This window comes from Gossypium arboreum, chromosome 8, assembly GCF_025698485.1.
Source record: "Gossypium arboreum isolate Shixiya-1 chromosome 8, ASM2569848v2, whole genome shotgun sequence".
In the NCBI taxonomy this organism is placed as follows: Eukaryota; Viridiplantae; Streptophyta; class Magnoliopsida; order Malvales; family Malvaceae; genus Gossypium; species Gossypium arboreum.
This window is the reverse complement of record NC_069077.1, coordinates 5601622-5620042: the sequence shown is the minus strand read 5'-3', so window position 1 is coordinate 5620042 and position 18421 is coordinate 5601622. Positions and strand designations below refer to the sequence as shown.

At 33.1% G+C, this 18421-nt stretch overlaps 1 protein-coding gene and 1 long non-coding RNA gene across 2 annotated transcripts; one reads left to right on the top strand and one right to left on the bottom strand.

The window, feature by feature from the left end:
• The first annotated feature begins 1473 nt into the window (after window positions 1-1473).
• LOC128296318 (uncharacterized) lies at window positions 1474-2260 on the top strand. The gene is made up of 2 exons (XR_008286887.1): window positions 1474-1713; window positions 2009-2260. It is a non-coding gene; the product is annotated as an uncharacterized LOC128296318 (long non-coding RNA).
• A 975-nt stretch (window positions 2261-3235) lies between these two features.
• LOC108462497 (uncharacterized) lies at window positions 3236-6497 on the bottom strand. The gene is made up of 4 exons (XM_017762438.1): window positions 6278-6497; window positions 5964-6217; window positions 5623-5855; window positions 3236-3380 (listed from the first exon to the last, which is right to left on the bottom strand). Exons 1-4 carry the CDS (start codon window positions 6495-6497, stop codon window positions 3236-3238), a joined length of 852 nt encoding a protein of 283 aa, XP_017617927.1.
• Window positions 6498-18421: the final 11924 nt, after the last annotated feature.

The window sequence follows — 18421 nt, the reverse complement described above, 5'->3', positions numbered from 1 at the left end:
TTATTTAAAATAATATTATAGAATAAAACATTTGAATCGAATAATATGCAAAATACTTTAAACACAATTTCATTTAGAGATTTACAATGTGCATGATAACTTAAATAATATATAGAATATAATAAATAAATAAAACACATGTTAAGATACAATATACATAGCAAAGTTATAAAACATGTATATATAAATAAATTTGGAAATAGTTATTTGTAAAAGATAACATGAAATTAATAATGTATATAAAAGAAAAAATAAGTAAATATATAAATTATACATTTAATGAATCTTTTAAAAAATCTAATCATACACACAAAAGGTAAAAAACTATATTTACAACATACATAAATTTAGTGATGTATATTCATAAAACTATATTTATAAAGGAAATTTAAAACAAATAATATATAGCATAATTTTACATGTAACAAATTAATTTGGATTGATGGTACATACAAATAATACATACATAAGGATAATAAAATATGAAAATATATACAATAAGTAAATTGTACAATTTAAAATGTGGTCCTTAAAAGAAATATATTATACACATAAATAACTTGAAAAGAAAATATATACATAAAAATATTTACATAAAGTTATATGAACATAATAACATGTACTATAGTAATAATAACTTAATATGGGTAATGTACATATGAAGAAATTTTAGAAATAATTGTATGTCCAAAGTAATATTGAATTAAAATATGAATTATAAGATTGACTTAATTTTATCATAGATTATATACATAATAAATTTAGAAACATAATTATACAAGCTTATAAAAAATATATATGTATAAGAATAACATGGCTTATATAATATATGCAAATTAAATATATAAATGTTAAAATATACGCCTAATGATAACTTAAATGACACATAAAATAAGCGAATATAAATATTAAAAATATAAATAAATTTAAAAGAAAAAATGACATAAAATTAATAGCATACATAAATTAGAATAAATTTTATTGCAAATAATATACAAATTATCAAAATAAAAGAATAAAAGTGCCAAGATCATTAAAAATATCCACACATATAATCCAACATGTAATAGAACGTGAATATACAGTGTTTAACAAACTTAATTAAAACAGAATTAAAACAAGAGGGTCAATCTACGAATAAAGTAATCATAAATGGGATTAATGTGTAATGCGCATTAACATATAGGGACTAGAATGGAAAATTTTCCAGGCCCCAAAGCATAATGTTGCGGTGCAAATCCAATTGCAAAAACGCGCAAATGTTAGGGAAAATTTTAAATAAACTGGTAAGTTGCAATTAGGGGCAAATCAGAATGAAACACAAAAGAAGAGGGACTTGATGCATAAATAACCCCTTTGGAGCGCAAAAGCGCGGATCCGGGTCTTTTGGACGGGCTGACGCGCGGGTTGCTCCTTCCTAAAGCTGTACCATTTCATTATTTACCCAAATTTTAAAGGAAATTAAATGGCTATTAACCATTCCTTCCAAACGCAAGCCAAACACACAATTTATTTAGGGTTTTGACTCAACAGCCTTTAATTTCTAAGGCTATTTCAGCACCAGTACACCATTAAATTTGGTGAGGTGTATGGAAACAGCCTTTATTTCAATTGAAATCAACACTTCAAAGACCATTTTCATTTGTGAATCCGCATTTCTATCCCCGATTTCAACGGAGAAGCAAAGGGATCTCATCAATGCATTTAGTAAAGGTAATTTTTTCTTTTTCTTTTCCTTTTTAAAAAAACTAAAAAAAACCAGGTTTATGCGAATATATATATATATATATATGTATATATTGAAGACGAAAGAGAAAAAAAATTGAATCACCTTCTGATTTCTTTGATTTCTGGTATTGGAATTTTGTAGTGTGCATAAATTTTGCAGGTACATATCATTGGCTTTTTATAGCCGATTTATAGAATAAATAAATAAATAATAAAAATGCATTTTATTTGTTGTCATCTGTTGTATTCTGTTAGCCTCTTTCTTGTGTATTCTTTGCAGGATCATCCTTACGGAGGAGCGGGGAGAGGCATGCTTGAACGAAGCCGTGCGAGGAATCTGCTCGTGAGACCTGACCCCATGGCACTGCTCTGGCATGTTCTAGAAGCTTCTGGTGCTTGGCTGCTGGGATTCCCTTTGAATTTGGGCTATTCGGGCTAGGGATTTTAGAATTTGAGTTGAAATTGCATTTGGGCTGGTAAAATTTGTAAAAGGACATTGGTATTTGGATTTTCTTGTTTGTGTGTTTTTTTATTTTATTTTTTGGTCTTTTAATTTTTATTTTTTATTCTAATGGGCCCGGGCGAAATGGGCCTATTACAGCTTCCCTTCTTTGCTCATTGTCGTGTAATGAGAATAGAGCAAAGACTTCAAATAGGACCAATTTTGCCCGGTTTTATTGAATCTTGACTGTGCTCTTAGGGAAATAATATTTACCATACGATCTCCACCATTACTTGAGGAAATAAGATCTTCAGTCTTCAGTCTGCTTCCTTGCTACCTCAGGAAGATAAGACTCCATCTTTAACCTGCTCTCTTGCTACTTCAGAGAAATAAGGCTAGTGGTAAAATCTACTCTATCACCGATACATGGAGATAGAATTCACCATTTTAGATCTGCTCCACTGCAATCTCAGGGAGATAAGATCTTCAAAACTCAATCTGCTTCCTTGCTACCTCAGGAAGATAAGATTCATTCTTCAACCTGCTCTCTTGCTATCTCAGAGAGATGAGGCTGGTGATAAAATCTGCTCCATTGCCAATACATGAAGATAAGATTCACCATTCTCGATTTGCTCCACTGTAATCTCAGTGAAATAAGATCTTCAAATCTCAGTCTGCTTCCTTGCTACCTCAGGAAGATAAGACTCATTCTTCAACCTGCTCTCTTGCTACCTTAGAGAGATGAGGCTGGTGATAAAATCTGCTCCATTACCGATACATGAAGATAAGATTCACTATCTGCGAAAATCTACTCTGCTGCAACTCAGAGAGATAAGATCTTCAAATCTCAGTCTGCTTCCTTGCTACCTCAGGAAGATAAGACTCATTCTTCAACCTTTCCTTGCTACCTCAAGAAGATAAGACTCATTCTTCAACCTGCTCTCTTGCTACCTCAGAGAGATGAGGCTGGTGATAGAATCTACTCTGCTGCAACTTTAGGGAGATAAGATCTTCAATCTTCAGTCTACTCCACTGCAACCTCAAGGAGATAAGACTTGTTATGATCTACTTTACTGTAACTGGCACTTCAACTTGCTCCACTGCAACTTCAAGGAGGTAAGATTTGTAATCTTTGATCCATTCCACTGCAACTTCAGGGATATAAGATCTGACTTCACCGATGTTACTACACCGTCCTCTCGAAGCTGTCCTGTAGACTCGGTTTCATGTATCATGCTTATGCCAAATAATTAGGATATTATAATCAAAATGAATCAAATGCTCCTAACTAAATGTGATGCTTATGTTAAATAATTAGGATACTATGATCGAAATGAATAAATGTTCCTAACTAAATGTGTTATGAATGATATATGCAGAAATGAGGATGATTCCATTTTAACAATTTAGGGTATCATCACTCGTTTATTAATATGCTGTTACTGACGCGTTTGCTCAACCATCATCTTGACGGAGTACCTCAAAGAAAAACCTATCATGTCTGGCGAGCTTGCCCCATTGTAATTCCAACGTCCCTTCTACTATTCTTTTTGAGACAAAACATTGCAACTCATAGCTAAATTTTCCTCTTGGTCAATTTGCTACCTCACTCCTCAGGTATTATAGCCAAATGTGCATTTTTGCTCTTTGTATGAATACAAAACGTCATTTCCTTTTCCTCGAGAATAAAATTGCATCATTAATACTATATCCTGCCTGTTTGCTCCATCATCATTTGGACAAAAATCTCAAAAAGGCGATTTATCCAAATATATCCTTGAACTTGAACATATTCTAAACAATTATTCCACTTCAGATTCTTGCATTATCTAGAAACTCCTAGAGTAATATGCAAAACTTCTATTGTGAAAACATCACTAGTTCATTCATAATTATGTCAATGCAACATGCTTATAATCAAATCGTGATAATGAACAAGAATGGAATTAATCTTGAATTCAAAGTAAATTATCAAAAGAACAACAATGGCCATTAATTTGGGAATGTATATCTTGAAAAGAAAGGATAATTCAAAGATAACCAATTTACTGAAAATGAAGACTAGGTACCCTTGTTATCGTAACCTGAGCTTCTCTGTACAAACTTCTTGAAGACCAATTCAAACTCGACAAGTGTTTAAGAGATCAGAAGTACTTTGTCAATGCCCCAAGATGCAACATATCCCCTTCATGGTTAATTCAAGTATATCAAGATCACAACCTCCTCACTTTGGATACATATTTGAGCCACCCTTTTCGGGTTTTCAACTCAAATCACAAGGCGCGCTTTGCAGGTTTTCACCTTGGCCTCTCCTTTTTCTCTTTTTCTTTCTTTTTTATTATTGGGTCTCAAAGCGCCCTTTGCGGGTTTTCACTTTGGCCCCCCCTTTTTCTTTTGAAAGTCTCTAAGCGCCCTTTGCGGGTTTTCACTTTGGCTTTCCTCCCTTGTCAAGTGTAGTACTTTTTGACTGCATCCGAGTTCACTAGATTAGATAAATTTCTTTCATCCATTTCGGCCAGTATTAATGCACCACCAAAGAAAGCTTTCTTCACCACATAGGGCCCCTCCCAATTCGGCATTCATTTACCTCTGAAATCTTTTTGTATGGGAAGAATCTTCTTCAAAACCAAATCTCCTTCATTAAACTCTCTTGGGAGAACCTTTTTGTCATAAGCCCGCATCATTCTTTTTTAATACATCTGTCCATGCTGAATAGCCTTTAGCCTCTTTTCCTTAATCAAGTTTAACTAATCATAACGAGACTGTATCTATTCTGCTTCATCTAACTTCAATTCTGACAAAACTCAAAGAGAAGGTATCTCAACTTTAATGGGCAGAACTGATTCCATTCCATAGACCAATGAGAACGGTGTTGCCCTAGTAGAAGTTCTGACAGATGTTCGATAAGCATAAAGAGCAAATGGCAACTTCTCATGCCAATCTTTGTAAGTTTCGGTCATTTTCCCCACAATCTTCTTGATATTTTTGTTAGCTGCTTCTACTGCCCCATTCATCTTCGGGTAATAAGGTGACGAGTTATGATGTCTGATTTTAAACGGACTACAGACCTCTGCTATTGTACTATTGTTCAAATTCAGCGCATTATCAGATATGATCTTCTCAAGCATTCCATATCGACATATAATTTCTTTCTTTAAGAATCTACTGACTGCCGATTTAGTTACATTGGCGTATGATGCAGCTTCCACCCACTTGGTAAAATAATCAATAACCACAAAAATGAAACGATGCCCATTTGAAGCCTTTGGTGAAATTGGCCCTATGACATTATGCCCCACGTGGAAAACGGCCATGGACAAGTCATAACATGCAAAGGCGAGGGAGGTACGTGAATCTTATCACCTTAAATTTGACATTTATGACATTTCTTGGCATAATTGATGCAGTCTCCTTCCATGGTTGACCAATAATATCCAAACCTCATAATTTGCCTGGCCATTGTGAACCCATTGGCATGCATTCCACAAACACCTTCGTGCACTTCTTTTAAGATTTTCTTTGACTCTACGGCATCCACATATCTCAAAAGTACATGATCCTTCCTTCTTTTGTATAGGATCTCTCCATCTAAAACATAATCGCAGGCAAGCCTTCTCAATGTTCTTTTGTCATTCTCCGTGGCTTGATCTGGATATTCACGGTTTCTCACATATCGCAATATATCCTGATACCAATGATGATCATCTCTTTCTTCTTCCTCTATATTATAATAATAGGACCGGGCCTCATAAATACTCATCCGAATGGGCTTCACATCCTCTTATCTGCTTACTTTGATCATGGAAGCCAAAGTAGCTAAAGCATCTGCCATTTGGTTTTCATCACGCAGGAGATAATTGAAAGTAATATCATCAAACTCTTCAACTAACCCCAACACCAGCCTTCTATAATTGATTAGCTTAGCATCTCTTGTCTCCCATTCACCTCGAAGTTGGTAAATTACCAATGCAAAATCTCTATATACTTCTAATGATTTGATCTTGCGCTCTATAGCTGCTCTGAGTGCCATGATACATGCTTCAGATTCTGCCATATTATTCGTACAATCAAAATCCAATTTACATGTGAATGGATAATGATCTCCACCTGGGGATACTAGAACTGCCCCAACTCCATTACCCACAGCATTTGAGGCTCCGTCAAAATTCAATTTCCAACAGTGACCTTTTGTGTTTTCCTCTTCAGCAGCTGCTACATACACTATCTCTTCATAAGAGAAGTCAAAATTCAAGGGCTCATAATCTTCTAGAGCTCGACTAGCAAAAAAATCTGCTATTGCGCTCCCCTTTACAGCTTTTTGACTCATGTAGATTATGTCAAATTCAGAAAGCAAAATTTGCCACCTAGCCATCCTTCCATTCAAGGCATTTGACTCCATCATATACTTTAAAGGATCCAACTTTGAAATTAGTCAAGTTGTATGATATAACATATATTGCCTCAATCTTCGTGCTGTCCAAACCAAAGCGTAACACAATTTTTCAATTGGCGAATATCTCAACTCACACTCAATGAATTTCTTACTGAGGTAATATATTGCCTTTTATTTTCTTCTTGACTCGTCATGTTGACCAAGCACACATCCCATTGAATTACCAAACACGGTTAAATACAATATCAACGGCCTGTCTGAACTTGGTGGTAATAACACTGGAGAACTTGACAAATATTCTTTAATTTTATCAAAAGTCTTTTGACATTCATCATCCCATTCTTCTGGGTTATGCTTTTTAAGAAGTCAGAATATTGGGTCACACTTCTCTGTTATATCTTCCGAGGAAACCCCGAACTTCTTTTTGGGTGTGCAGTGGAGACAACTCCTGTATAGCCCGAACTTTGTCCGAATCAATCTCAATTCCCCTTTCACTAACCACAAAGCCCAACAGCTTTTCAAATCTAGCCCCAAAAGTACACTTTGTGGGATTAAGCTTTAGCTGAAACTTTCTCAGTCTCATGAACAACTTTCTCAATACTTCGATATGCTCCTTTTCAGTTCGAGATTTGGCTATCATATCATCAACATACACTTCAATCTCCTTGTGCATCATATCATGGAATAAGGTTACCATAGCTCTCTGATACTTCGCTCCAGCATTCTTCCATCCAAATGCATCACCTTGTAATAAAACGTGCCCCACAAGATTATAAAAGTAGTTTTTCCCATATCTTCAGGATGCATCTTGATCTGATTATACCCCGAGAAACCATCCATAAAGGAAAACAATGAGTAGCCAGCCGTATTGTCTACCAGCGTATCAATATGAGGCAAAGGGAAATTGTCTTTTGGACTAGCCTTATTTAAATCTATGTAATCCACACACATTCATACCTTGCCATCTTTCTTAGGAACAGGCACAACATTGGCTACCCATTCTGAGGACTTAATCACCTAAAGGAATCCTGCATCAAACTGCTTTTTGACTTCCTCCTTGATCTTTAAGACAATATCTGGCCTCATTCGTCGAAGTTTCTGCTGTACTGGCTTACAATATTCTCTTATGGGAAGACAATGTACCGCAATATCAGGACTTAAACCGGACATATCCTGGTATGACCATGCAAAAACGTCTTTGAATTCCTGAAGTAACCCCACAAGGTCTCGCTTTGTTTCTTCAGCTATGCATGTTCCAATTTTTACAACTTTCCCCACCTCCAAAGTCACCATGTCTATGGTTTCTTTATAAGGCAAAATTTACTTTTCCTCTTGTTCTACCATCCTTAACAAGTCCGGAGATAAATCACAATCTCTGTCATCTTCAAAGTCCTGAAATCCCTCTAAACACATGTCTCGCTCAAATAGTGATTCTGAGTCGGTAACAGCGTCGCTCATGACATTGATATCTAGGGACCTATTATAGGTACAAAAATATACAAAGAATGAATGAATTTGGTAATTATTGCTTTGTACGATATGTTAAAAGAATGATTGAAGAAAGAATTAATATAACTATTTAGATAGAAAGAATAACACAATTGCTTGTGAAAAGAATAACATTTACTTAAAATGATAGCAAAAAATGTACTTCATTAAAATAATGATGTTTGAACATGAGCCTATTTCACAAAGAAATCTTTATTGTTTCTAGGCTTAAAACAACAAGTTTGTTTCGAACATTACTCTGAGTAAGCTCTAAAAACTACAGGAAGATCTTCTGCAGTCCAATTGTTTAGAACACTCCCAGGCTCATATGGATGAATATTTGACGAAATCCCCTCTTCAATTGTCTCTTCAAATATGGCATTGATGTACATATTTTCCAATGTTTCTTCCATGCTTTCTTTCTCAAGCATCCCTCCTTCAGGATAAATAATGCCTCCTAACACAAAAGACTTGGAGATATGAGAAATTATCATGGGCTCCTACTTGATTTCCCTACCACTCACTCGTGCTCTTCTTCTTTCTTGTCTTCTTTTTAGTTCCTTTTTCTTTTGTCTTGCATCTAGCCTGAACCCCAAACCAAAGCGATCCTGTTTGTCTTTTAGTATTGGAACTACAATTCTTCCTTGAAGGCATCTTCCAAGTCCCTTTCCTGGTACAGCTCTCTGGCCTACCATCAACTGTAAACCCATCATCGTAGTTTTGGACATTTTGGGCTCCAAAATTCTACTTCCCTCAGTGATGAACGTTGCATTTACAAACTCCAAAGACCGAAAAGAACACTCAATGGCTTCCTCATCTGTTTCTACATATGGCGCATCACTGTTCACGGTCGCTATAATATCTTCTTCAGCATTTATTATTACCAACAGCCCTTCTGACACCAGCTTTAGCTTTTGATGTAATGATGAAGGTACTGCCCCTGCCGAGTGTATCCAAGGTCTTCCCAACAAGTAATTGTAAGAGGGCTTAATATCCATTACTAGAAAATCTACCTCATATGTGGTTGGGCCAATTAACAAGGGTACCTCTATTCTTCTCATGACTCTTCTTTCCGTGCCATCAAATACTCGTACTATGTTCTGACATCCTTTCATTTGTAAACTATCCACAGGTAATTTGTTTAGTGCGGACAAAGGCAACATATTCAATGCTGAACCATTATCAACCAATACCCCTGGCAACGTATATCCTTTACATCTGGTAGTTATATGCAAAACTTTGGTAGATCCCATTCCTCCTGGTGGAATATCATCATCATTGAAAAAGATGAAATTGTCTGCACTTATGTTGTTAACCAACCAATCCAACTTATTGACGGAGATATCGTTGGTTACATATGTCTCGTTTAGCACCTTCATCAATGCACTCCGATGCACCTCTGAACTCAGGAATAAAGCCAATATAGATATGCGGGCTGGCTGTTTATGCAACTGTTCCACCACACTGTACTCGCTATGTTTCAGAAATTTCAGGAATTCCTTAGCCTCTTCTTCTTTCACTGGTTCATTAACAGTTACATCGAGTTCAACAGTTTTTCCTTTCTTTTGCTCGACCAGCACATCTCTTTATTTCACCGGTTCTACTCGAGTATCATATCGTCTTTCACTGCATGTGTGAGAGTCTATATTTTGATCCTCCTTTAACGGGCTCTCCTTTCCCGGAATTGTCACATTACAGTCATAGTTCCAAGGAACCTGTTTACTATCCTTGTAACAAAAACTGCTGGCTTCTGAATTATAATCTTTGGCGTTATTTGAACTCCTGCTTCATGCTTAGGACGTGAGATAATGACCACAGGATAATTGACATTTGAACTTGATGTGGACTCCGACACACATATATATTCCTCCTCATTGATCTCTTCATAAAACTCCATTTCCTTGCTATTCATCAGACCTTGAATTATAGCTCTGAATTCTTCACATTCCTGAATTTTGTGTCCTTCTTCATGATGGAACTCACAATAATTCTCTATCCCACTATCACTTTCTTTTGTGCTCGAAATAACTAACCCTCTTCTTGCCGTCTCCTTCCAAACTCGTTTCAAAAGAGTCTTTACTTCTGAAACATCCATCTTGGTCCTTTTTCCAACACCTCTATCTATTGCATTTACCCCACTGTCAGCATGATTAGAAAGCAGATTTTCAGTGCTGGGTGCATTATCGAATTTTACAATGCCCATCTGGATAAACCTCTCAATCAGCTTCTTAAAAGTGGTGCAATTTTCTATCGAATGACCCACAATTCCTGCGTGATACTCACATTGAGCATTAGCATCGTACCTTTTAGGGAACGGAGGCTGTATTGGCTTTAAGTGTAACACCCCTAACCCGTATCCGCTGCCAGAACAGGGTTTCGGAGCATTACTACCATTTACAGATCACTAAAAAAAATTTAAATACTTACCGATTCAATGCATCATATAAATAAATATATTACCATTCAATCAACAGTTTGACAGTTGTATAAGCATCAAACAGCAACATTGTTAGTATACTTGCACATATCTCATATAAATTCAACACTGATATATCTATTTTCTCGACATATCGCACTTGAGTTTAATAATAGTCTCAATTACATAATTTCCTTGTATCAACATATCAAAGATAATCATATATGTACATGTCATGAAACATATCATGCTCTTACCGTTTCTTCATAAGCATATATCATTCATTTCATTATATCAATATTTCATGCTCCATCATTTCCATATATTTTATGTATATTTATTAGGTAATAGCTTATATCAAACTTAACATAAATTATATTTCATGTACTTATACTTATTTCGTTTATCTATCTTCATAATTATTTCATATAACCATTCGTCATCGATACATATTACACGAATATCAATTGTTCAACAGATGCTAGGCGTCTCCCATCCACGGTCTTATTTATCTTTGACATGATGCCATAGTGTCTTTCAACTATGGTCTTACTCATTTTCGTCATGTTGCCATGGTATCTTTCAACCATGGTCTTGTTCATTTCATATCATGTTGCCATGGTATCTTTCAACCATGGTCTTACACATTTTATATCGAGTTGCCATGGTATCTTTCAACCATGGTCTTACACTCAGTTGCCATGGTATCTTTCAACCATGGTCTTACACATTTCATATCGAGAGCACACTCATGAACCTCATCCTTGCGGCGGGATTACCGGTCGAGCTAAATCCCAAGCGACAATTACTCCAATGAGCTTGGATCCGAATTACCGGTCTAGGCTAAATTCAGACCCTAATTCGGATTACCCGTCCGGCTAAATCCATTTTACACATATTCTTCGGAGGGCTATATCGGATAGGGTCACCCGTCCTGCTAGATCCTTTTACCGTCAATTCCTTTTCGAGAGATCCATCGAATTTTCCTTTCATTCAACCGAGATTTCTTCCCATTTTATCAAATATATCAATGTTTTATAAATTTTCATACAATGAACATTCAAATCATATTCACATCAATAACATACAATCTCAAGCATTTGAGAATATAATTCAAGTTACGAACTTACCTCATTGATTGCTCGTGTTTATTATTTCATTATTCGATATATTTTCTTTCCATGATCAAGTCTCGTATTTGTGTCGTCTGGATCTTTATAAATAAATTTGATCATCATTTTCATTCATTTCATATTCTAATACATTTAATTAATGCTCTAGACAAAATTACCATTTTGCCCCTAAACTTTTAATTAATGATGATTTCATCCTTAGGGACGGAAAGTAAAATTCTTGCAATTTAATCCTTATTTCCAACTATTATTCTCATATATATTGATAACAGTCCATGAATTCTATAAAATATCAAAATTTTCCATAATTTCAACACTTTTCAATTTAATCCCTAAAACATGTTTTCCCGATCTTGAACTAAATTGATAATTTCGTTAAATTTTGTAGTTTAAATAATAAAATAATCTATTTCATGCAATTTAGTCATTTCGACATTTTTACAAAATTGCCCATAAAATTTTACTTTTATTCAATTTAGTCCACGAGCCTAAAACATGCAAATTAGCCATGCTAGATGAATATTCATACATATTTTCCTCCTCCTCCTCTCCATTCCACATTCTTAATTTATATAACATACAACAAGTAACATTATCAATAATTTCACTATTTACTTATATGTACATTCAAAACTGTCCATTTGCGTCATAGTCACTAAATTATTTATATATTAAGCTACAGAACTCGAAATTAAGATCCGTTAATTTTTCCTTAAACTAGACTCACATTTATTCTTATCATAAAATTTTAAGAATTTTTGGTTTAGCCAATTAGTACAGTTTATTCATTAAAGTCACCCCTGTTCTGCTGTCTGACAGTTCTGACCCTTCTTCACTAAAAATTAGTTATCTCCTTTTACAGAATTCAAATGATATTCTAGTTTGTTTCTAATAAAACTAGACTCATTCAGGATTCTATAAATATAAATTTAAGCCTCTAATTATTTTTCTTCATTTTTTATTATTTTCAAAGTCTGAACAGGGAACCCGAATTCATTCTGACCTTGTCTCACAAAATTCATTATATATCAAAATTTACAAATTCATTGCTTACACTGTTTCTTCTATGAGAAACTAGACTCATTAAGATTTAATTCCATATTTTTTCATCTTCTAATTCAATTTATAAAATTTATGGTGATTTTTCAAAGTTAGACTACTGCTGCTGTCCATAACTGTTTTAGTGCAAGATATTAATTACCATGTTATAACACCCTTATTTTCTTTTTCTACACCATTTCTCATCACTTTCTCTTATTTTCTCTTCACTAACATATCAAGAACATAGGACCTTATGTAATAAAACTCTACTATAACATTATTTCCATGATTTATCAACAATAACAAACTTAAAACATATTGAAATCTTGATGTACTTACCTTATTCTCTTGATACCAATCTTTAACTTGATTTTCTCTCTCCTCCAGCTTCTATTTCTTGAATCCAACTTGATATTCTAACTCCCCATGTTCTCCTTAACATTTTCTCTCTTGGTAGCTATGGAAATTCATTTGATTTTTGGGTGAAAATGGTGAATTTTTGGTAAAGGACCAAATTGTAAAGAAAGTAAAACTTTCTTTCTTCCTCTCTTTCTCTCACGTTAGTTTGCATGGAAAGGAAAGATGATGAAAATTCTTCATCTTTCTTTCCTTATATACTAAATAAATAATAATAAAATAATATTAAATATCTCATAAAATATTAATAAAATAATATTTATCTAATTAATTAATTTAAAATATCATTAACATAATCATTACATTCTAGAATTCTCTCTCTTACTAATTGACCATTTTTCCCTTCATGATCTTTTAGAATTCCATCCTTGAGTCATCATTTAATTTGGTAAAATTGCAATTTAGTCCCTTATAGTTCTTCACTTATTCAATTTGGTCCTAATTCATCCATTTTCCTTAGTTTCTAAATCATTCTACCCTTAAAATATTTACACTATTGGTCCTTCAACTTTTCATATTTACACTTTAACCCTTTAAGTCTTGAGTATTTACTCTTAGGCAACAAAACTTTTCTAACTTTTACAATTTAGTCCTTTCTGAATCAAGATATCATAATTTACTTCCCAATGTTGCCATAACTCAAAACTTCCCTTTTATCACTTTATTTCCTTATTTTATTATATCAAGGATAATATATTCTTGTAAAGATTTTCGAGGTATTACATTTCTCTCCCTTAAAATAAATTTCGTCCTCGAAATTTTCTTGTTTTCTTTGATCATGAATTTCATTATTTCTATAGTTCTATAGTTTCTTTCTGTACATATTTACCCGGTTTATCATTTATATCCATTCTCTATCTTTTCATTTCATAATTTATTTTCAATACAATATTTCACATTTACCTTTCAGAGCTTCTACCAATAGAAATAGAAAATAATATCATATGAATCTTATTATCAAGTGTTCTATCACATATATTGGCTTGAAAAACCAAAGAAAGATAGAGTAGTACCACTTGTGAATCAATCGGACTTGCGATAATTTACGTCTATTAGCATATTTATCCAACCTTTTCATATATTGATTATAGCATCCAAACATGAACAGTTCCATATGCCTCTGAAAATATCAATATATATAAGATACCCATATAAAATCCCAAAAATTTACTATAATATACCCAGTTATAACGGCTATATTCAAATATTTTTGCAATCTATTCACCAATCTATTGACTAGTATAGTCATCAATAATTTCACATCATTTACTCCACTAAAAAAACTAATTGGAAGAAATTTTCAGTTAACTATTACGTAAATACCATATTTAAATAAATCGATTTTCCCATAAATAACTTCTTTCTTTAACGGTGATCTTGTATATCTCAACTAGTTTAAGAAAAATCGATATCTTTATTCGAACCCATCTTTACTTATTAACTCATTCTCGATTCCATTGCATTATCAATTGTTCAACCATTGAGTTTTTCACTTTCCGCTTCGAACTTAATCAATATAAATCTCATGAATTTCATTGCATATAATTGTACTAGTAAAGGGTATAGATCGTAAAGTCTCATAATTTAATTGTCATATATTTACTCATATAACTTTTATCTTTCTCAAGTACTATAAAACATTTATTCGTACTTTTACGAGTTCTACTTCATCATAACTAACATTTTTACTCGGAGATAATCCTTTACTTAAATGAAAATTGTTTACTTTTTACTTAGCAGAGGCCCAAGAGACTAGATAGAACACTTGGATATATGGGACTTATATAGAGGTGCATTATTATGCACTATTAAGCGAAAACACTTGAAGTGCTATCTGAGAAAGTACAAATGTCTTTGAATGTGCTAATAATCGAGAAAGCATCTTTGAGGTCCCTTAATATACTAGTAGTTCTAATCTTGTCTACTTGGGCAAATTATTTCATGCACGCATATCACTTTTACACCTTTCGCATGATACTTTTACATGCTTTACAATTTAATCCATGTACCAATAATTCATATACTTATATCTTACGTATCTTCCATACATGTAATATATTTCAAAATTCACTATTTATTCATAATTCTCTAATAATCCTTATCATGTACTTCATATATTACTTTTATATATTTTGTAATTTAGTCATCAGCACAATATTTCATGTAGTAATATAATTTGCTTTTAATAATACATATAGCATCATATTCATCATCGACATGTATTATAAAACATTTATTCATACCATTTTTTTTATACCGATTCATCATAATCAACTTTCTACTCATATACTTGAGTATCGCTTTTAACATTATCGGAATTAGCTTGGTTGAAAAACATCTCTTTCTATAAATAAAACAAATCTCATCAGAGTCGAAAGATATCACACTATCACATATTATAATGACATGTGTTTTTAGACTTCACATGTACTACGTTTGGTCCGAGAATCGACTAAACCATAGCTCTGATACCACTAAATGTAACACCCCTAACCCGTATCCGCTGCCAGAACAGGGTTTCGGAGCATTACTACCATTTACAGATCACTAAAAAAAATTTAAATACTTACCGATTCAATGCATCATATAAATAAATATATTACCATTCAATCAACAGTTTGACAGTTGTATAAGCATCAAACAGCAACATTGTTAGTATACTTGCACATATCTCATATAAATTCAACACTGATATATCTATTTTCTCGACATATCGCACTTGAGTTTAATAATAGTCTCAATTACATAATTTCCTTGTATCAACATATCAAAGATAATCATATATGTACATGTCATGAAACATATCATGCTCTTACCGTTTCTTCATAAGCATATATCATTCATTTCATTATATCAATATTTCATGCTCCATCATTTCCATATATTTTATGTATATTTATTAGGTAATAGCTTATATCAAACTTAACATAAATTATATTTCATGTACTTATACTTATTTCGTTTATCTATCTTCATAATTATTTCATATAACCATTCGTCATCGATACATATTACACGAATATCAATTGTTCAACGAGATGCTAGGCGTCTCCCATCCACGGTCTTATTTATCTTTGACATGATGCCATAGTGTCTTTCAACTATGGTCTTACTCATTTTCTGTCATGTTGCCATGGTATCTTTCAACCATGGTCTTGTTCATTTCATATCACGTTGCCATGGTATCTTTCAACCATGGTCTTACACATTCATATCGAGTTGCCATGGTATCTTTCAACCATGGTCTTACACATTTTATATCAGTTGCCATGGTATCTTTCAACCATGGTCTTACACTCGAGTTGCCATGGTATCTTTCAACCATGGTCTTACACATTTCATATCGAGAGAGCACTCCATGAACCTCATCCTTGCGGCGGGATTACCAGTCAGAGCTAAATCCCCCAGCGACAATTACTCCAATGAGCTTGGATCCAATTACAGTCGAGCTAAATTGACCTAATTCGGATTACCCGTCTAGGCTAAATCCATTTTACACATATTCTTCGGAGGGCTATATCAGATAGGGTCACCCATCCGGCTAGATCCTTTTTACGTCAATTCCTTTTAGAGATCCATCGAATTTTCCTTTCATTCAACCGAGATTTCTTCCCATTTTATCAAATATATCAATGTTTTATAAATTTTCATACAATGAACATTCAAATCATATTCACATCAATAACATACAATCTCAAGCATTTCGAATATAATTCAAGTTACACGAACTTACCTCATTGATTGCTCGTGTTTATTATTTCATGATTCGATATATTTTCTTTCCATGATCAAGTCTCGTATTTGTGTCGTCCGGATCTTTATAAATAAATTTGATCATCATTTTCATTCATTTCATATTCTAATACATTTAATTAATGCTCTAGGCAAAATTACCATTTTGCCCTAAACTTTAATTAATGATGATTTCATCCTCGAGGACGGAAAGTAAAATTCTTGCAATTTAATCCTTATTTCCAACTATTATTCTCATATATATTGATAACAGTCCATGAATTCTATAAAATATCAAAATTTTCCATAATTTCAACACTTTTCAATTTAATCCCTAAAACATGTTTTCCCCCGATCTTGAACTAAATTGATAATTTCGTTAAATTTTTGTAGTTTAAATAATAAAATAATCTATTTCATGCAATTTAGTCATTTCTGACATTTTTACAAAATTGCCCATAAAATTTTACTTTTATTCAATTTAGTCCCTGAGCCTAAAACATGCAAATTAGCCATGCTAGATGAATATTCATACATATTTTCCTCCTCCTCCTCTCCATTCCACATTCTTAATTTATATAACATACAACAAGTAACATTATCAATAATTTCACTATTTACTTATATGTACATTCAAAACTGTCCATTTGCGTCATAGTCACTAAATTATTTATATATTAAGCTACAGAACTCGAAATTAAGATCCGTTAATTTTTCCTGAAACTAGACTCACATGTATTCTTATCATAAAATTTTAAGAATTTTTGGTTTAGCCAATTAGTACAGTTTATTCATTAAAGTCACCCCTGTTCTGCTGTCTGACAGTTCTGACCCTTCTTCACTAAAAATTAGTTATCTCATTTGACAGAATTCAAATGATGTTCTAGTTTGTTTCTAATAAAACTAGACTCATTCAGGATTCTATAAATATAAATTTAAGCCTCTAATTATTTTTCTTCATTTTTTATTATTTTCAAAGTCTGAATAGGGAACCTGAATTCATTCTGACCTTGTCTCACAAAATTCATTATATATCAAAATTTACAAATTCATTGCTTACACTGTTTCTTCTATGAGAAACTAGACTCATTAAGATTTAATTCCATATTTTTTCATCTTCTAATTCAATTTATAAAATTTATGGTGATTTTTCAAAGTTAAACTACTGCTGCTGTCCATAACTGTTTTAGTGCAAGATATTAATTACCATGTTATAACACCCTTATTTTCTTTTCTACACCATTTCTCATCACTTTCTCTTATTTTCTCTTCACTAACATATCAAGAACATAGGACCTTATGTAATAAAACTCTACCATAACATTATTTCCATGATTTATCAACAATAACAAACTTAAAAACATATTGAAATCTTGATGTACTTACCTTATTCTCTTGATACCAATCTTTAACTTGATTTTCTCTCCTCCAGCTTCTATTTCTTGAATCCAACTTGATATTCTAACTCCCCATGTTCTCCTTAACATTTTCTCTCTTGGTAGCTATGGAAATTCATTTAATTTTTGGGTGAAAATGGTGAATTTTTGGTAAAGGACCAAATTGTAAAGAAAGTAAAACTTTCTTTCTTCCTCTCTTTCTCTCACGTTAGTTTGCATGGAAAGGAAAGATGA